This window comes from Anser cygnoides, chromosome 1 (assembly GCF_040182565.1).
Source record: "Anser cygnoides isolate HZ-2024a breed goose chromosome 1, Taihu_goose_T2T_genome, whole genome shotgun sequence".
NCBI lineage: Eukaryota > Metazoa > Chordata > Aves > Anseriformes > Anatidae > Anser > Anser cygnoides.
Window position 1 is genome coordinate 149,426,289 of NC_089873.1, and position 16,498 is coordinate 149,442,786.

The following is a 16,498-nucleotide window of genomic DNA, read 5'->3' on the forward strand; positions in this document are numbered from 1 at the left end:
ATGACTGTAATTACATTATTGATACTTACACGTGGACCAGGATCCCCAGGTTCACCCTTTTCTCCTCTGAAAGCTGAGCCTGGCAATCCCTGGAAGGCAAATACATACCAGACTAATAATACTGCCATATTCAAAAGTAAATTTGCTTTTAGGTATAAAGATATTCAGGGCCATCATTAGATTCTTCCATATTTTTAGTGTAATAAATATATATATATACAAAGTACTTACTGGGGTTCCCTGTTCTCCCTTTGCACCTTGTTCACCCTAATGAAATTATAAAAAAAAATGTAGATTAGTAAGGAAAATTTTACCCATAATTCATTTAGGCTGTAAATCATTTATTTCTTCATATCAGACATAGCACTGTTCTCCACTTCAAGAACTATGCCTAATAGTATGACGTGCAAAAAGAGGTTAGACAAAACACAAAACATGAATCCATTACGTTAATTTTTTATTCTAGTATATATTGCTTAGAGGGTCTAATTCAATAGCTGAAAATTAATGATAATTCATTAGCACTCATACTCCATGGATGTGATTCTGTAAATGAAAAGTCCAGTGTAAGCTACTTAATTCAAATTTTTATAAAATTTAGGGTTTACAATGTTTATCAATTCTCCTTCTTCAGAAAGTCTTCTGCTATGTGTTACTTCTTTACGCAATTGTTTATACATTCATCATCATATTTTTCAGAGAAACTTCCAGAAAGACGATCAAAATGTATTACATAAAGCCAAACAATTTTGAAGAGTCGGCTGTGGGTGACTCATTATTTTCTTCTTCCTCTTTTACTTCTGTTAGTTCTAACGACTACATTGTATTGAAGAGTACAAGGTCGATCATTTAAGGTCTCACCTTTTCTCCCTTTATGATTTCGCTTCCTTTTTCTTTCACGTGTGGTGCAGGTCCTGGTGGCCCTGGGGGACCACGGACTCCTTGTTCTCCCTGTCAACACCAAATCCAGGACAGACCATTGAAAACACTACTGAGACCAACTTCAGGAAAACAAGTGTGGGTCATACTTTTTCATTATGTGTGCATCCACAGCAGAGCAAAAATCGTATATGCTTATATAATGCAATAGGACTATCTTTCATGGTAAAACACCTCCAAAAAGGATTGATGCATTTCTGCCAAGCAATAACACATATCGATACTATTTATTTTTTGCAAAAGATAAGCCTAAGAAGTCCAGGAAATCTCCACATACTTCTATTGTCAACATTTTTCAAGCAATTCTACGATAAAAAGTTAATCTCAATGATGAACCATGTCACGAAAAATCCTATCCAGTAGGAATAGTATGCTTCAAAATACATAAAAAAGGGTAGTGGATAAAAAATATAAATGCATATATAACAATTTACTTGTACTCCCAAAGGCCTCTGCCAATGACAATCATAAGAAGCTTTTGGAGAAGGGCTCAGACATACTAGCAGTTTACCTAATAACCCATGACTCCAAGCATTTCTTGCATCCTGAAAATCCAATATAGAGCACTTTAACCTAGACCCCAGTGGGAAACATAACACTTTAACCCTCACATGTGTTACCTCCCGTCTGGTGCTGACTAAGGGAATAAATGGGATCAGTCACCAAAGGTAATGCATGGTAACTCAGCAATGCATCAATGCTGAAACAGTCATGCAGCAGGCAGGAAATCAGTCATCAATGAGCAAAATCGACAAACAATGCAAAAATAAGAAAGGTCATTTGCTTGGTACAACAAGCAAATGTTGTACTCGTAGCAAAGGGCTACGAGTTGGACAGCATGAAGTCCCATGCTGCACTCTGGGACGTTGACCATATTTATGAAAAAGCTGGCAGCATTGGCAACTAAGAACATAACTGCATCACCAGTTGCAGTCAGGCAGCACCAGCAAGGCTGCACCTCTCTTCCAGTTTAGCAGGTACTGCAGCACAACAGAAGCCCGTGTGGCAGGCAAAAGAGTTGATAGAGAAGGGTCAGTGTTGACACTACAGGTGTTTTGAGTAATTTACTTTGGACTAACCGCACTCTCTTCCAACAGGCTCAGCCCTCAGCACTTGGTGCAGCATGCTAGGCATGTTCCTGAAGCACAGCATTTGGTTTAGTTTCATGCTAAAGGAAACCAGATTGCATGCTCTGAAAAATGCTCCTGGTCAAGCCAAAACACAGAGGACAACTGCAAGATCTGTTTCAAAACCACACTCCCTATTCATTCTAAAGCAGTGATACAGACAAGAGTCCTATCACAACTAATTCTGACAATTTCAGACAGCATATATCAGATCTAAATTGTTTTCAAATCAATCTCTTAATGAGTCCTAATGTACAGAGTAAATGTTTCCAGATCTCCCTACGATAAACTAAAGTAGTTGGTACTAGTCACAGCTAGAAAACAGAATAATGACCTAAATTAATGTCAGGTACAACATCATAATGTTCAAAATCTGTAACTGTTTAGGACTTCTGTTCATTTAGCTATGAGTTACAGATTTGATTAACTCAAGTTGCCTAAAACTTACAATGCCATTGAGCTGATTTTCTTCACAGATTAATTCCAGAAGTTTATTTAGTTAAAATAAATAGTCTCAAGAATATTTTATGGAAGTCGTTCACTAATTCTTCAAAAGAGACTTACCTTTTCACCTTTTGGACCCTGAAAGCCCAAACCCATGTAGCCCTGAAAATAAAAATTATATATAGTAAATTTTCATCAGCAGTGAATATATGCATGCATACACACACACAAATATTTTGTACATGGCTAAAGTTAAGAGAGGGTATGAAAGACATGATAGGTCTTTTAAAGGCACATATGAAATAAACAAATAAATCATGTCCTAACCCTCCAGTTGTCACAGCAATTTGTGAAAAAAAAAATATCTAGAATTAAATTTATTGCATAACTTTAGTGTCAGCATGCTCTTTTTTCAACATTTTACTGTTAAATTTTGGCATTTTAAAATGAGTCCAAATAATCACAGAATGTTGTAATTAATACTGACTTGATCAACTGAGGCAACAGATCTAATCAAAAATAAAAATAAATAAATAAATAAATAAAATAAAAAGCTCTCTCTGTGATGCCTCATTAACTCATCCCCAGATTGCAAGTAAACCAACTCCTTTAGGACTATTAGTTTCCAAATTTGGGGGGTAACTGATGTGCCAAATAACTAAACAAACAGACAATCTTTACAATAAAAAAGTCTTACCTTCTCGCCCGGAGGTCCTGGTGGCCCTGGGGGACCCTACAAGACAGTACATTTCAGCAGATATGTATAAAGTATGCTAGGTAGAATAATTCCTTATTCTATAATGAGAGCAAAAATGCAAATTTTTCCATTAAACCAAGATCTACTTTTCTGCTACTGCCTGTAGCTCCCAACTTAGCCTAAATAATAAAATAAACAGAATCTGTCAAAGATCTTTCATCAGAGCTCGCTTTACAGTTAAGAGTGCTGGATCTAATCAGCATCCAGACAGGAAACAATCACAGAAAATCTGTGGTAATGCACTGCAAAATAACTTCACTAATGACATTTTTTCCCCAGTTTTGTGTGCTACTGACCACATAAATGGACAGTGGTAAATATTAATCCTCACTTTTCTTTCATTAAATTTGTTCTTTTTTACATCAACAAGTGCAAGTGCTGACTAAACTGTATGACCATTTTCCTTTACATCACTTTCAGTTTTCTTTAGAAGGAAAACAGATGCTCGCTTTAATAGCCAGAAACACTGGGTGGACTTTCATCAGATGGAAGTAACTGATCCCTATGAACATTACCCGCATCCAGAACAGGAAGAGAAGACATTAGGTATCTATTAGACCTGACAACATTTCAGATAGTTAAAATGCCTTCAGCATTAGGAATAATAGGAAGTTGATGCTGCCCTGCTTTCCACAGTGCTTCTTACTCAACTGCCCATAATAATAATCTCAACATACATTTTGATTTAGATATGGCTGCTAGGTCTGTAATTTATGTTCTGTAGATTAAGTGGGGGAAGACAGAAAAGGAGGATCAAGTATATTACAACCCCTTCCCCACAAATAAAATCCTCCAAATATGCAAGAAGATGACTCTAGGAGCAGCGCTATTGAATGTACCTATGCAATTCTGCCATGACAGAGTCCGGGAGAATAAATATGTAGCCTGAAGCCACAGGTTGTCTTTCCTAAATCCTAACACCTTGTAGGACTTTCTTGTAAGTGAAGTGCAAATCACCATTACAGGTGACTCCATCACAGGAAACTTACTGGTTCTCCTGGAAGCCCTGGTGGCCCCATTGGTCCCTGAAACCCTGGAGTTCCAGGTGGACCCTATAAAAAATAAAAAGGCATAATTAAAAAGTGATATGTATTTGGCAATTTTGTGATATTGATATAATTTTAATTGAAACTCACTGCTATTCAAACATCATTTAGACTTACAGGTAATCCAGGTTGGCCAGGAAAGCCTTTATCACCTTTTAGCACACTAGGAGGTAAAAGACCAATCACTTCACCTGGATCTCCCTATAACAAAAAAAAAAAATAAAAATAAAAAGAATAGTACTTTAATATCCATTAAAACACATTCAAAAATGTTAAGATAAGAGAAAAGTTAGAGCCACGTCAAATTTGGAATCATTTGGAAAGTTCACTTTTAAAAGAGTCACCTCACTTTACAATTAAGAGATTCCTGTACCAAATCATCATTCATACTTTTATTCTCTGTACGGTAATGGGTAATCAGACAGATTTTCCCACCAATCTATCACTACTACAGTATTACTAGACAATGAGAACATCTGGCCTGGCTATTAATGGAATTGGTAACTTCACAATCTCTTCTCCAGGATGAGATCTTAGTCTTATAACTAATTTTGAAATCAAAGCCATCCTTTTTCTTAAAAAAAAAAGAGATACACTTTGTCTTTCTTATTTTGGAAAACTATTCCAATTGTTATCCGCTTCTTTATACCTCTTTTTCTGATAGCAAAGATCCTGTTTTTTCCCGCATTTTTGTACAAAATTGCAGTATTTTGAGGGGCTGTATGACTTTCTTCCACAAACATTCTCTAGTTAAACTACTTTGAAAAATGAAATGTCAGTATCAAAACAAATGTTGGAACCATAAAACCTATCTAAATCTTTATGCACAACTTTGTGGCCACCACGATACTTATGTGGGGTTAATGATACGTACTATTTTTCCTGTTGTATTTCATGCAATACTTACACTTTAAAGACCTGCATGGAACAACACATACGTTCAATAGTTATGAAGTGGAAGTTGCTCCACTGCCTTTATTTAGGAGGACTGCAGAGCAGAGTACAAAGTGAAGTACACCAGTACAGGAAGGACTGCTAGTCTTAGAGGGTGTAGAACTCATTCTAATTGATCACATTCTAAATGATCACATTTAGAGCAAAATGTACCTTCATTCCAGGAGGTCCTGGGGGTCCCTGTGAAAAAAGACATATTTGATGTTATTTTTCCTCAGTATTGTATATTTTACATTTTATAATCTATATAATGCCATATAATTATATCTAAATTTCAAGAATCTGAGTTGAAACAAGTGAAGTGAATGAAGCATGAAGAATCTACTTACTATGCTCCCAGTCAGTCCTGGTAAACCTGGGGGACCTACTGGACCTCTTTCACCCTAAGGAGCACAGAGAAATTGGTTTTGTTTAGGGAACACATGTTTGAAGGATGTTTTTATTTCAACACAGAAATGTTGTTATAAACATCTGCAAATGTCACCTTTGTGCCATTACATCCTGGAATGCCAGGTGGACCAGGAGGGCCGTCTTGTCCAGGAATGCCCTGCATAAAAAGGAAGTAAAGAAATTAGCAATACAGCATTAATCCAGGTCAGACGTAGCCTGATGTTCACTTTTGATGTTCTTTGTAAAAATACATATACTTCACACGTACAGGAAGGCCTGGGTTTCCTGGAAATCCTGATGGTCCTGGTGGGCCCTGCAATTGACAAAAACATATTGAACTTGGGAAACTGAAATGACAAAACCACAAAACAGCAATGACAAGCTGCATCTCTAGTCTCCTTTCCAGTGGGGACAGTAAAAATCAGAGTAAAACTTGCTTTTAAACTCTCTTGACAAAATAGCCTTCATTTCCAAACCTCCCAACCATAGCATTTTAGTGATTGGTAACTGAAAGCACTTTTTTATATTTCTGTAACTTTTTAAGCAGCAATATGCATTTTATTCAACTGAAACTGCATCGGAACCTTACACAGACATAACAAAGGAATGCAGAGCTTCTGTCTTCTCACAACCATACTTCACAACGTGAAATTTACTGTAGACACCTCTTCATAGCAGAGGAAGATGCTAACCCACTGTAAAGATGCTTTTCCATCTTTCATCAGCCACATCAGTATGTCAATTTCATCTCTATCATCCAAAAAAACAACTGGCTTGAAAAAACTCTCTCTCCCTGAATAGCTTTCCAGTGTAATGAATCAGGAATTTGACTTGGCACATCATTTTCATCCTACCAGTTTATTTATTGTGAAACAGAAAAGATGTATGAGATTCCAGAAGCTCAGATAGCATATTTGCATCTTCCAAAACTTTACCATTGCAAAAGTACAGTCTACTTGCACTGCAAACAGTGAATGTATTTGCCAGGAGATGCTAATTTACGTTAACACACAGGATACCATGAACTTCATGGACCGAAATGAGGATTTCTTGATCTATCAGAATACTCCCTCTGTAATACTTTAGACACTGTGATTGATTTTGTAAATTCTGTGTGCTGCAGGCCACTGCAGGCAAATGAAGAACAGAACTGACATGGCATTTTGAAAATCTGTGGACAAGAGGGCACAACTTAAAATGTATCATTGCTCCTCAAGTCATTCAAATTCTCTTTCATCAGTACATTATGAAATGTGAAAATGCTCAGAATGAGCTTCACATCTGACAAAACACAAGAAGACATGGCCCTGGCTACAATAATATACTAATTAAGTGTTATGTAAGTACCACATTAAACAGAAATGACAGCAAGAAGGTTACAGGCATGCTTAGGGCCTCCCTTAAAACTGAACAAGTCGGGGGATTAAAGCCCCGGCTTTAATTTGTTTCTACACCCTGTGTAAATTTTTAACATATACATGCTTGTGAGTGTGTCAGCATCTCTGCTGGAGCACTTCAAGGAGGTTAGATGGTTCACATTCAGTTGTAATGAAGCCTCTTGGTAGGTCAGAAGGCTTTCAAGGGAATATTAAAACCAGAGCTGTTGATGTAGTGATAAGTAATGGGGGAAAATGCAAATGGACAAAGGCACTGGCTGCACAATGCAGAAAGAACTTCAAAGGCAAGAACAAAAATCTTGAATTACTGTGCAGCACAAGGGGATGCAGTTGATTAACTCAAAGAGAAAAACCTCATCATCCACTTGAAGGCAGCTATGAAGAGTGAAAGACGTATAAACCCAGAGACATGAAAACTACAAAAATGTAAGTTAAAACTCACTCTTGTTCCTTTTGTTCCTGGCAGTCCTGGTTCTCCAGTATCACCCTGTAAAGGAAAAGAGAGAGCTTTGTCTTTCCTAGGGACAACAATTTAGGGAAATCTGAGTGTTTTAAATATTAAAGCTTAATTCCTACCTTAAGCCCTGGTGGCCCAGGAGGACCTTCAGGTCCTTGCATTCCAGGAAACCCAATCACACCCTGTAGTCCTGGCAAGCCTCTTTCTCCCTGTGGAAAGAAGAAAAGGCATTAGCAACAACACCACTGAAAACAGTAAGAAGTTAAATGTGACAACGAACATTTCATTCTAGTCTTTGAAAGAAGGATTATTATAAACAAAGAAACATTTCTGTTTGATGACAAGTTGGCACAGGGTAATTGTGGCATGACAGAAAAGCGCTGTTCATAGCATGTTTATACTGCTAGCAATAGAAAGGCCAGAAAATCTAACACCCCAAGTTAGCAGTCATATTCCTGAAAACTGCAAATATCACTGTTTGGTCGCTAGTGTATGAATGGCCAATATGAATCTTCATCTTACAAGTCATTCACAACAGCAGATTTTGGACAGCAGGCTTTGTCACTTAGTCTTGAGCTTCAGGGTGGTTCAGAGTCAGAGGTGGTTCAACATACAGGGTCTTTCTGAGAAGCTCAACACAGTGACTGTATCTGTCATCCTTTAGGTTCCTCTTTATCGTCATATGGGATATACATGTTTTCTGCACTCTCCCTACTACTCCAAATGCATTTAAAACACATAAACCTAGAGGCAGAAAATAAAATCCATCCACGCTCTAGATCAATATTGCAGCTGTTACGCTTTCATTCCCAGTGAAACCAAGAGGAACACTGAATAAAGGCTGAAAAAACCTACACATAGGGGAGAGGGAAAAAAATGTATCCATACATCAAAGTCTGAAAACAGCAATTCAAGCAAATTAAAAGCCAAATGTTCCACATAGGAAGTAACTAGAGTTGTCTTTTCAAGGTGTAGGGTGAAACAGGGAGAAGCACCTCATGTTATCCAAAAATGTGATAATATGAATGAATAAAACATTAGTGAGCAACTGAAAAAAAAGGAAAAGGTATACAAGTTTGGTCAACAACTAAAAAACATGGCATCTGTTTTAGAAACTCAAAAAATAGACCAATTTTCATGGGATACAGACAAGGAAATAAAATCAACAGAGTTTCAAACACACAAAAGGAAGCTACTCAGTTTTCAGTATATTCAGCAGAACAGTGAGAGATGAGCTTGCTACTTGTAATTAACAAATGATTTGGTACTGGGAATTTAGGATGGTGAAGAGTTTAGTGAGGAGCAAGAAACTTTTCTCCCATTTGCTCAGGATTACCAGCTACATTCTAGTAGCTGGTGGGGGTCATCTGAGGACCGAGCAAATAAGAGAAGAACAACATCTGGAGATTGGAGAATTCACTCTTCAAGTAGGTAAAACAGGTACTTTGCAAGGAAAACATTATGGTAGACAGTCAGAGGAAGGGGTGTGATGACTCACGGATGTGGCGCTAATTAGTTTCTGAAGATGATGGGAGTTGGCCACTTGGGTAGGCTTTTGTTCACATGAAGAGAAAAAGAATAGAGGTGACTGATGGGTAAGAAGAAAGGGCCAATGATAAAAGTAGGAGAAAGTAGAGGGGAAATTAAAGCAAAATAACCACTTAGTACAGAGAAGTGACTTGGGTGGAAATAAAGGAAATCTGCTGGCACCAGCTCTATTCAGTGTCCCTGCTGTGGCTGCTCCTGCCAGCCTGAGTTTCTATAGGTCTGGTGGAAATATGATCTTGGCATTTTGTTTATATTTCAAGTCTCAAAGAAAAGGACCCAGAGATGCACCCAGCACCTACAGCCCCTGCCCCATGGCATGCTAGTGTGAGCTGGGTGTCAGAGGTAACAGCCAGTCCCACCAAAGCTTGTGCAGCCATTCCTGCACTTTGCTGAGAAGGGAAAGGAGAAAAAATGGAAGGAGTCAGAGAAGGAGCAAGTCTGAAATTTCTGATAGGTCAAATAACATAATAATTCCGTTTTGTAATGCTACTGCAAGGGTTGCTGATGTCTGAGCATGCTGGGTGTCCATTCACCTCTTTGTGGTATGTTTCCTGGACTGGCTCTCATGGCAGTCCTTGCCCATGCAAACTGAGGGACGTGGCACTTCTATAAACAAAATATCACTCATTTATTAAAATTTTCCGCTGGGAAAAAATCTTACATTGCCTCTCCTCTCTTTGCTCCCATGAAAAATAGCATTTTCAATAAAAAGGTACTTTCTGAGGCAATCAAACTGTTTTTCCTTGAAGCACCAAAATGGCACGATCTCCTCTATTTACTTCTCAGTATTCATTGTCATGCTTTGATAATAAAGTTTGCTAGCTACCAAAATCCTTGGCAGTGTGTTGTGGTATCACAAAACACTGCAAAACAAAGCAAACAGCCCAACAGATCAAGAAACATATTTCTAAGTCAGCTGTTAAAGGTACAAAGTCCAAGTTCTGAAGTAATCATTTCAGAACAGGATTCTACACTGAACCGTGGGCACTCGCCTTCATGACCTGCTGGGAGATCTATTAAGGAGGCAGAAGACACTCAAGCACATAGAACAGGGTTTTCCATTGCCGAAGGAAAGCACAACATGTGCAAATGAGAAGAAAACAAGATTTTTCTGACACCTACATAGAAGTATGAGTCATATGTAACAGAGCTAATACTTTCTGCACTCAGGAGCTCTGTCCAGAGGATTTCAATGCACTTTGAACCACTGCACCCTGTGACACAGGAAAATATTCGTTCTGCCATTCTTACGGAAAAATAAAACTGAGGTTTAGAGATTTCGTTTAGTCTAAGGCTCCCTGAAGACTGTTCTGGCACTGTAAAAGGCCCTTAACGTGCCTGTAAATCACTCACTAAGGTAATGACCACTTCATCTTGCCAAAGACATTAACCCAAGGCTTGACATAAATAAAGCTTGGGCTTCCAGGACAACTAGAGCCAGCTCTGCAAAGCTATCTTCAGCCTCCCAGGTTGCCCTCTCTGAGGGGTTAAACATAGCTGCAGGAGCAGGTCAGAGACTGTACAGGGACACTTTGGGCCAAGATACATTCAGGTTTCCCTAGAAACATTGTCTTTTACTGACTTGAACTGTTAGGCCAAGAGGAAGAAAAGTAAGGGGCTATTTGTCCAGGACTTCTGGATACCCAGTCAAGCTGCCTGATGCCCAGATGCCTGGAGAGTACAACTCCTGAGTGTGTGGAGGTCTCTCCCATCCCAAATACTGCAGACTCACAGTTTCTCAGACCAGAACTGAGCTCATGTATTAGCTTGTGATTTGCCAGAGGGAAGTAAAAAAAACCAAAAAGTTGGTTGACAGTCTTGGCTCTGAGGATGCGAGAGCCACAGAAGCTCTCTCTACATACAATTTGCCACCTTAGCAATTTATTCTAGCCACCTTAGCCACTCATGCTAACTGGGGAGCATGCACTTACACACTGCTTACACCCCTCTCTCTACTTTGCCTTCCCATTTAATGTCACTGCAAAATACTGAGTTAGTAGCCCAAACTTGTGCAGTCTCAGTCTAGACAGACGATGGGACCTTACTTCTCCATGCCATCCATGGAAACTCACAGAATTTGGGACAACCTATGCCAGCCAGATCCAGTAGCAGATCTAGGGATGTGTCCTGGTTTCCAGGCCCTTTATTTAGTCTATGCGTCAGACTGTAAGGAAAGAAGCATCGCTAGTGAACAAAGATCTAACTTCAATGCTTCAGTGACCCAGACAGTACCAACTTACACCGTGACATGTCTTTTTGACATCAGTGAAACTACACTAAATCACAGTAAAATCCTATCAGTCTCAAAATGTCTACGCTGAACAAGAGAATACAGAAACTCTACCATGAGAAGTAGTAAACTCACGTGAATGCTGAGCTCCACGTGCCCTACATCGACTGGGTATTAGCCTGCAGAGATCACTGGGGTAGCAACATTTGTACTGCTGCTTTCCTACCCAAAGTGGCTTATTTAGAACTGCAAGCTCAGATGAAGCTGTCATGTATTACACCATGCAGTACAGACATATGCGTGTCCTGAAGATGCTTTGCATTGCAAGGAAATACTTGAGCAGCATCCCTTCCCTGCTTGCCTGCCCAGTTCCTTTGTTCACCCAGTGTTCCAGCCAAACATCCCAACAGTGTTTGCACTACATTTATGCTGCAACCCATTAAGCATCCACACTACATAAATTGGCAAGCACTAGATCACTGCTGTTACCCCACTTATTCTTTGCTCAGCACTGAGATTCCTAGCTGCAATGCGTGGAGACCATGAGACTCTGACTCTAAGTGCTATGTATTGTTCAAGTTCCAATATTCACAGCTGCAAAGTCTTGGCAAGTAATATTAAAAGAGCTTCTGCTTCTTACAAATCAATTCATGAGACTCGGAAATTAAAACAGATGTAACCCGAGTCATCTGTACCTCCACTGATTCAGTGCAAACTGTCAGAAAACAAAAAGGAGAATACATTATTCATCTCACAAAGATGAATATTCTGCCTCTCAGCTGCTGTTGAAAACATGGAGATGCTATGTAAAAAGACAGCAAGTGCTCGGTCACTGTTACACTCATTTGATTAGCAAGATGCCTGTTGAAATCCAGCTTTTGTGAAACGCATCCAAATGCCTCCACATTGGATAGTTCGAATTAAAAGCAACTGAATGGAGTTTTAAAGAGAGGTGAACCTGTTAAGAGCATACATAGCTACAGGCACTGACATTTTTGCTGGCATCCATCCTTCCAAATTAACCATGAAATACTGTTTCACACATGGAGCAACTGCAGATGGCTGTTGAAGAGAGTCACATGAAGCAAGTAGTTTCAGAAGAGTTAGCTGTAATAAATCAAGTGCTGAGGGGGAGGAAACAACCAGCACTACATTATAAATTATTTCCCTTATTATTTTGTCTAGGGACTGTTGGACAGGGAGATGTTAGTCTTGAGAGACTGGTAACATGGATATAAATCAAATGTTTGCAGAGCTGCGGGCTCACACAATGTCTGGACCCATACGTATGCTGTGTTCTCCAGTTCTCCAGAGACTGAAGCATGTGGTGAATAACAATGTGCAGAGCTTTCTGGAGGCATTTACGAGATTATCACACAGCCCCTAGCTGGCTCCTCCTGTTCGGTTTGCCTCAGTGGGAGATCATCCCGTGGTAGAGATGGCAGAACAGACATGTGCCCGCCCTTCGGCTGAAAACACGTAACACGGTTTGACGGGGAGATGCTAAAAGGCAGCTGAGCTGATCTAGCTAGCAAAGTTGTCTCTGCTCCTCTTCCTGCTCCTTCGAAATGGATGTTGCCTCCCAACCCTTCTTTATAGCAGCTTCGATGATTCCCTCCAGCACTGCTGCACCAGACCAGTTCACTAAATTCACTCACTTTTCCTTGGTGAGAGAGCTTGCTCTGGCCTCAGTGATCTGAGAAGCCCATCGGGTGTCGAGGCGGTTGCCAAAAATGATACGAGGACACAGCAACGCAGGTGCAGAAAGGCTGCGACAGCAGCTTCTCACACAAGCACGGCGGGTTGGATGGAGTTCATCTACCAGAGCTCCTCAGCTGTGCCTTTGCTGCAGGAGGAACTGAGCCCAGAGCCAACAAATGCTTGAACTTGAAGGACAGACATCTTCAGATTAGCATTATTGCCGAGTCCAACATCCGTTCTGAGCTCCAGCTTCCTCTCTCACAACTACACATGCATCCCTCTTTCCAAAGCTCATGTGCATTGAACTGAAACACTACCAAGGGCATGTATGCCAAAGAAATGCAACAGCTTCAAGACGAAAACCGAGGGTGCAGTTTTCCAAAAAAAGAGAAACAGGGTCTGACAATTCAACGTTCTTCCCAATTTTTCCCTTTTCCTAGTCTGATTTTAGAAATAGTCTCAAATGTTGCTTTTAATAGAGATTAGTTTGAGGTCTAGGTGTAACTGTTAATGAAAACAGCACCATTCACATGAATCCTGAAGCTCTCATCACACCTTGATGCTCCAGTGTGACCTCTTAAAATCCACAGCAACACACAACAGCCTTGCAATGACCTAGACAGTTTCTAGACAGACTGTCCCAAACCACGTGAGAGGTGAATGCAGGCTCTGTGTTTGTTCCTTCAGCTGATATAACTGCATGCACTCAAGCGAATTGGCTTTGAAGTGTTAGACCTGCAATTACAATACACAGTGGGAGACACTACTGTGGGATCTGAGTAGCGCTCTTGAGTCACTGTGTTTCTCTCCACACTCTTCTAAACACGTTTTACAGAACTGTAACTGGCTCGGGGCTGTTTTCATGAAGAAATGGTGGTGGGGAATACCCAATCCCTAACTAAAAGAGTATTTCTAACCACAAGAGGGAGCACCGGCCTCGAATATCTTTCAGGACTAAAATAAACGTGTACAATAAATATCATCTGTTTGTCCTTAGCTGCACTTACCATTTTCAGTATTTTACTGAAAGTGTGAAGTGGATATCAGTCAAACAGAATTATTGCTCTACACTCACAGCACAAGAGTCCTTAAATGCACTGCGGATGCTTAACATTACAGAATTCCCACGGCACATTCTTCAGTGTGAGAATCTATCTACACTATAGCCATACAGTTCTGAAGCCACACGAGTAACTAGCAAATAATTACACAAACATAACTGTAAAGACACGCGAAGAATCTGTGTAGGAGCTCTGTAAACATCTTGGCTCTCCCGGCAGTTTTGGGGCTGACAGCATGCAGAATGGAAAGAGGGGAAGGGAGAGGAAGGGGGGATGTAAGTCAGCAAAATCTGGATTCTTGCACTGCCAGAAAGAATCTGAGAAAACTCACTCATGTGGAAACACGAATCCGGCATGACTAACAGAAGGGGCAGCCATGACTGTTTTACATCACCTGCACAGCTACCCAGTGGGGCTGGGTGTGGGCTGGGTGAGTCCCCTGCACAACCTGAGGCATTACCAGGGCTGCTCTAGGCTATATGCAGACACCAAGAGCTATCCCAGCAGCTGCTGGTGAACAGCACTCTCCAGTCATGCCCTTTCTGTCACAATGCTGGTTCTGCCATTTCCATCTCCCCTTAGCCCCTCCCTAGTGCCCTTCATCCATAGGACTCCTTCAGCCCCCAGTTAAACCAGTTCCAGGGCTGCGCTTAGAGGTGGGAACACTGAAAAGCACCGGTGCAAAAGCCAGTGTCATACAGACTTTTATACACAAGGGTGGAAGGTGCACTCTCGTCACCCCGCGATGGCATGTCACACAGCACTGGCCGCTTGCTGGCTTTGCTGTCATTCCTGCTATGCAATTATCAGCTCTCGAGTCTAGTAAATTTGCAGCACCGGAGAATCTGTGCAGAGTGATCCATGGTGAACTCAGAGCTGCAGTAGTGAATCAATCAGCGTAATAATTTGGTTAGAGAGCTGTTCAGGTTGGCAGTTCAAGTGCTGTCTGTGCCTCTGCCTTCCAAATCGGAGAGCACGCTTAGGCGGGAAGTGTATCTCAGTGTCGCCTGACGGCTGCAAAGAGCATTCCTCAGGAAGTCGCTAAGTGCTTCCCAAGAGTATAAAAATAGAAATAACGATCTTTGTGTATCCTTTCCTCTACATATCTGTACCGACGTGCTTAGTTTGTCTGCAAACAAAGTGGGTGGGTATGCAGTGTGTCTGAATTTGATTTAGTAGCTGAAGGAGAATTAAAATAAGCCAAGTGAAGTAAAATTAATATTCAGAAGCCAGTCACGGCTACAGTCTCAACCTCTATTTAATTAGTGTCAAGCAACTGGTTGCTTATCAGCACTGCACAATTTCAGCTAAACCAGCTGTAAGTAATGGCTCCTCCATATTTAATTCATGTGCTTCATGCAACTCCTCTTCTTGCTCATCCCATAGTTATTTCTCATTTTCCAAATGCTATTCAGATTTTTCAACAGAGGTGCCTACATTTCACTTTCTAGGACTTGCTGAGCCAAGTTAACTTAAGCTCTCAGTGACTCCTTACATTGTTTGTCTTTGGTCATTGTATATTTTGTGGTGTATTTGACTCCAGTGTAGACAAATGTTGCAGACCCAGAAGTAGGTAGGATGCTGAGAAGGAATGTATTTCTATTTACAGAAAACTATGATTTAGAAGACATGCTTGGTTTGCCTCCATTAAAAAAGAAAAAAAAAAAAAAAAAAAAGGAGGGGGAAAGGGGGGAAGCCACTGAAGTTTAATGGGGTACAAGTACTTTTAATTCATGACCCCTAATTTCACCATTTCATAAACTAGGGGTAGTCTACCTCAAAGCATGATGGAGGGCATGGTATGACAAGAGTATGAAGGCAAGACTAACAGAGAGCAGAAGCCAACAGACAGCGTGTGAGCTTCATTCTCTGACTGTGGAAGTCTGCCTGAACAGTGTTTGGCAGTTTAACACCAATGTATGTGTTTCACTGTCTTCATGCTTAAACATTTCTTGATTTTTGCAAAAGACACATCTCGTGATGCTTCAGGAGAAAGTCACAAAAACCTGTCACCGAAGGTGTGCATGGTGTATTTCCAAAACTTTAAATAAAAATAAAATCAAACTTGGCTCAAGGAGTCCTTTTCCAAAAGTTAGAGCCACCCTAGGGAACAGAACAACCTCAAAAAGCCACAAGGGAAGAGGATGTGGGAAGGAAAAATGCATATGCCGTGTTAAAAAAAAAATAATAATAATAATTTTTAAAAAAGGAAATTCTATCACCTGGAGACAGGTTGAATCAAAAGGGTGCTATATTTCCCACCCCTTCTAATCATCTGTTGAACTCATTAGGTCTGAGTAACTCTTCCTTTGTTTTATTGCACATTGTGTTAAGTCACTTCCAGTGTTGAAGGTCCATGAAAATAAGGGGTAAAAATGCTCCACACCCTTCCTTCTTCATTAGTGAAAATTATTTAGCATTTGTTTGCATTTGGCATTGTTCAAAGG

General features: G+C 40.3%; 1 protein-coding gene across 2 annotated transcripts in view; it reads right to left on the reverse strand.

Annotated features, from left to right (window-relative positions):
• COL4A1 (collagen type IV alpha 1 chain) overlaps positions 1 to 16,498 on the reverse strand; it is a 133,422-nt gene that overhangs the window by 48,230 nt on the left and 68,694 nt on the right. For both annotated transcript variants that reach the window (XM_066985497.1, XM_066985504.1), the window contains exons 3-15: positions 7,631 to 7,720; positions 7,497 to 7,541; positions 5,926 to 5,970; positions 5,752 to 5,814; positions 5,597 to 5,650; positions 5,421 to 5,447; positions 4,431 to 4,514; positions 4,257 to 4,319; positions 3,208 to 3,243; positions 2,631 to 2,672; positions 862 to 951; positions 232 to 267; positions 30 to 89 (exon numbers count right to left, since the gene is read on the reverse strand). In XM_066985497.1, the coding sequence (XP_066841598.1) occupies positions 30 to 89; positions 232 to 267; positions 862 to 951; positions 2,631 to 2,672; positions 3,208 to 3,243; positions 4,257 to 4,319; positions 4,431 to 4,514; positions 5,421 to 5,447; positions 5,597 to 5,650; positions 5,752 to 5,814; positions 5,926 to 5,970; positions 7,497 to 7,541; positions 7,631 to 7,720 (735 nt within the window). The remainder of the gene's footprint in view (positions 1 to 29; positions 90 to 231; positions 268 to 861; positions 952 to 2,630; positions 2,673 to 3,207; positions 3,244 to 4,256; positions 4,320 to 4,430; positions 4,515 to 5,420; positions 5,448 to 5,596; positions 5,651 to 5,751; positions 5,815 to 5,925; positions 5,971 to 7,496; positions 7,542 to 7,630; positions 7,721 to 16,498) is intronic.